This window comes from Ruditapes philippinarum, unplaced genomic scaffold, assembly GCF_026571515.1.
Source record: "Ruditapes philippinarum isolate M1 unplaced genomic scaffold, ASM2657151v2 ctg8353_1_1_1_1, whole genome shotgun sequence".
In the NCBI taxonomy this organism is placed as follows: domain Eukaryota; kingdom Metazoa; phylum Mollusca; class Bivalvia; order Venerida; family Veneridae; genus Ruditapes; species Ruditapes philippinarum.
Window position 1 is genome coordinate 35,911 of NW_026852968.1, and position 4,423 is coordinate 40,333.

At 32.9% G+C, this 4,423-nt stretch overlaps 1 protein-coding gene across 1 annotated transcript; it reads right to left on the reverse strand.

Moving 5' to 3' along the window:
- Positions 1-232: 232 nt before the first annotated feature.
- Positions 233-4,177, reverse strand: LOC132729662 (uncharacterized). The gene is made up of 4 exons (XM_060715473.1): positions 4,051-4,177; positions 2,169-2,425; positions 1,642-1,798; positions 233-597 (listed from the first exon to the last, which is right to left on the reverse strand). The coding sequence occupies exons 1-4, from the start codon at positions 4,076-4,078 to the stop codon at positions 233-235; spliced, it is 807 nt and encodes a 268-aa protein (XP_060571456.1). The 5' UTR covers positions 4,079-4,177.
- Between the last annotated feature and the right edge of the window lie 246 nt (positions 4,178-4,423).

Genomic DNA, 4,423 nt, shown 5'->3' on the forward strand with positions numbered 1-4,423 from the left:
CTATCATGGTTTCAATATATACATCAACTCTATGATATTTGTTGTGTGCAAAATAAATACCACTTGAAATAATAATAAACAATCCGAGTTATATGCCAACTTTATTTCTGTCTTTATGCAAACAATTCAAACGGTTGTCATTGTTTACAATAAATACCTATGGTTTTAGAGATAAATGAAAGTAAGGCATTAATGTTTTAGTCCACTTCAGGTAAAAACTCAAAAATATACTTCAGGGCACATCCATGACCTTTGCTGCACAGACGCCGACTCCACTTCTAATTGAACTAGATTCTATGACGTGGTTCAAACCAAGGTACTGGTCTCGGTTCACAGGGCCTGTTGAATCAGGACGGTTTTTGAGTGCGTGACACTCGTGACAAAACTGCTCATCGTAACCTGTGTCGGTTACCACTCGGATAAACTCGTTTGAGACATAGATGGTAAGACTCGTTTGGGTTTTACTATAATAAATAAAATTCGCCGCGAACACGTGGGCTGCTCCAGGTTTAGGACAGTTTTCATTTAGATATACATTGATGTTCGGATACTTGCCATCTGTCTCGGCGTCATTTGTTTGAGTACTTGCATCCCCCTCTGAAAGAAATATCAAACAATTGACAATTATTATATTTCGGGAATGTAAAATACAAAATACCTTAACTAATTTACGAAAGCGATTGAAATGCTTATACAAAAATCGCAAATGCGACACTCTCTACACCCCTACTTGGATACTCTGGTGGTCTTTGTGAGTTGACAGTAGGTAACGTGAATTTTGATTTTTCCGAGTAAATCATTTCAGGGGCGGATCCAGGATTAACAATGAACGTGGACACGAGCATGGAAGCTGATATTGGGGGTATGTATTGGAGAAGTTTCCCTTGCACTGATGAGGTGAGGGGACTCATTCCAGTCAAACTTAATTTAATGTATAAAAGGTTGCATCCTGGTGCTTTTAGGGCGTTTTCTTTCATTCAAACACTCAAATGTTATAGTATTAATCGACCATATGTGCCATTTGACACGAGAACCATATTCAGGGTTAGTTGTGACTCATATTAATATGTTATATTTCGAGTTGGGTAGAAGGTATACTTAAATACAGAAACAGAAGATGGAATATATTGGCTTATTGTATGCGTAGTATCTATCTATAGAAGTCCAATAATTAAAAGGTGATTGTTTTATTTACTTTTGTGAGCGATGTGAGCAGAAATGTTTAATTACTTGATTTACAAATGAAAAATTTTAATAAAATGACAGTGAAACTTTATGATTGGCTTGGACACTTGAAATGAGGAGGAGTGGGGGTACATGCTCCTTAAAACCGCACCTGTATTTTCACCAGTACAATAACATGCGATGGACCAACCGCTTCTGCGAAAGTTATTGCTAGTGTGGCTAATTTACAGCTAATTTTATAACGTACTGAAATTCTGCTGTAACTAGCAACCATCAAGTGAGCTGTACCACGTATCCTGCAATTATTGTTTGATTGTTGAAGACCGATGGTTTTTATTTGCTTATGCATGCAATAATAAATACAAAGATATAGGAGATAAATCAAACGAGTTGTAAAATCAATCAAAAAGGTAGCTGACATAGATTCATTTGTTGTGGATATATACATTTACTTACTATAGCCATTGTTTGTTACGCTGTCTCCCAAATTAAACAACCAACCTTGTCTCTGAGAAGTACTAAGTTCAAGTTCAATTTTGAGCATGCGACGCCCACACTCAACTGTATTTAAGCAATGCTGGCATGGCTCTTTTGTTAATGCATCAAAATTGATCTGAAATACACAAACATGTTTGGATGTTAAATGGAAACATTCTAGCTTTACTTGTGAAGGAAGACCCAATGGGGCCTCTCTGTGCATTATTTCAGACAGGAACGGGCAATTGTGTAGGAACCACTGACGTTCCTCAAGGTTACTAGGAATTTCTTCCTAACAGACAAGGACCCAAAATCCTAAAAGTATTTCGATACCCAATACATTTCTTTTAACGATAATATCTTAATGTGTTACTTTCTTTAAATAAAGATTAATTATTATTATTATTATTATTATTATTATTATCTGTCAGCTGAATAAAGCTCTTTTGCTAAAACATTTGCATCAGTGCTTGAAATATCATAGGGAAAAATGTTTGTATATATACCTTTAAAAGAGCTCTTTTACTACATTCATAGGAGTTCTGGTCAGTTGGTTCTTGAATAACGGTCACACCCGGAAGGTAATTGCTAGTCTCTTTTCCTTCCCGCTTGAGATCTACATAGGTACTCCCCTTTACACAGCAGGGACTGTACTTAATAAAGTCACATTCATTGCATGGCTCAAGTGCATTAACTAGGCCGCCGATGAACATCAGTAGTATGCAAGTGCAGACGAACATTCTCACTTTCTTCAAAACAAAATCTGAAAGAAAACGGAAATACATGTATACATGATAATTCACATTTTTATTTTGTGCAGGTTTACTTCATTACTCGCATTATATGCAAAGATTAACCTTACTAGTGTTAAGTACTAAATAATCGTTCTAAAGATTAGATTTCTTTATTTCCTCCAATAAGGAAGAGATACATGTTATACAAATTTCAAATACATTACAAATTTCAAATTTGTTCCGATGAATCATTGACAAAGGAAAACTGGCTTAAGCCACACTGAATTATTCATGAAGAAGTTTTATTTAATGTCCAGTATTAAGTTTTCAGCAATCGCATATCCGAGATGAGATAATAATTGCATAATTAAGATTCTGAAAAATAGGCTTATCTCGAAGATTGTGACACAAATATTGTGTTTGTTACGTCCGTTTTTTGTATCTAATGAACTGGTTAACCTAATGTATATAATCATTTGCACAGTTAACTTGAATGATAGAACCAATCAAAATTGTACTTTTATTTGTGAGTAAGTAATTTTAAAAGAAAATTTGAGCAAAACGTAGGTCTTATTATTTATCGTAAGAAATGGCGTATGCATATATTGACAAAGCACATTCTTGACGTAAACACTTGAGCAATGCAAGGGGTGGAATATGGAAAATTTTGTACAGTATGCACATATTTGATTTGTTGAAATTGGTCATATTTTCACCAGAAAACAAACAGTTAAATAAAACAATAGATAATCTCCATTCATGTGTTGATGAATTAAGGTCCTATTACTAGGACAGTACAGAACATCGTGATAGCATTATTGATATAAAGCATTAAATCCCAACATTACCTATAATTATTTACGCGCATAATATTCATTGGTTCCAATACGGTAATACTTATCAAAGCGAACCTTAGCACGAGAAAGAAATCAGGGATTTTTAACAACTTGACCATAGAATGATTCCCGTAAGATCCGTTTTAAGCAATCTGTAGAACCTTTGATATTCAATGCACCTATTGGTGTGACATATTGACTATGATCATTAACGATATTTATCTTTGTTAAATGCCATTAGTTCATGTAAAATCTTCGAACTGACAGTTTAAAACGCAAACTATTAATATTTGAAAATTAAAACAAACGAATTGTGCGGAAATTTAAATAAATAACATATTATCTTATTTTACAAAAAGAAATACATTTTTTTAATGAAAAACAATGAGGAAAGTAAAGTCGTGACCATATAATGTTATTTTCAGACTTGATTAATTACAATAATATATTGCTGGAGTAATGAAAAATCTGAGAAATACATCCCATTTCTTAAAAGACGCATATAATTTATTTTCATAGTTTTAGAAAAAAATAATGACGTTGTGTGCGGTACTCGTGTTGCTGCTTATGTGTTTTCCAATAAGAATAAGGTTATTCCAAAGGTTAAACCAAAAATATAATAGAATATTTTAACACGGACTTAAGAATTTAACAACAAAGACAAAACATGACAGAATGTTCCGCACATAAGCGAGAGCTATTTCAATATTCCAAAAGCAATTTACCGAAACAAAAGGACGATAGCAGAAAAATGAAAGATGCATTTTGTTTAAAACACAAATTTTAGAACGTAACAAAATTGAAAAACGAAATCTTACCTTCAATAAAAAATTCCTGTATTCTCATAAATAACTTGAAATCTTATTTCAAATATCAAATATAATTTTGAAAAACATATATGCACAGTCCTATGTTTAAACTAACTTTAGGAATGAAAATTGCAAACAAAATTCAAATGAAATTATAACTCACCAATTTACGTAGTGTATGACAATCAATTTCTGATTGTAATTAAAGTTTTGCACCATTTCTGATTATTTATATACCATTTAATTACAGTTGTTTTGAAAGGCTACCATATGTTGCTATGTACTTATAGACAGAAATAAAACGTGAGTGATCAAGTTTGCACACACTAACCAAGGCTATTTTATGACATATGTTATTGTTTATGCATTATCAACTACCTAC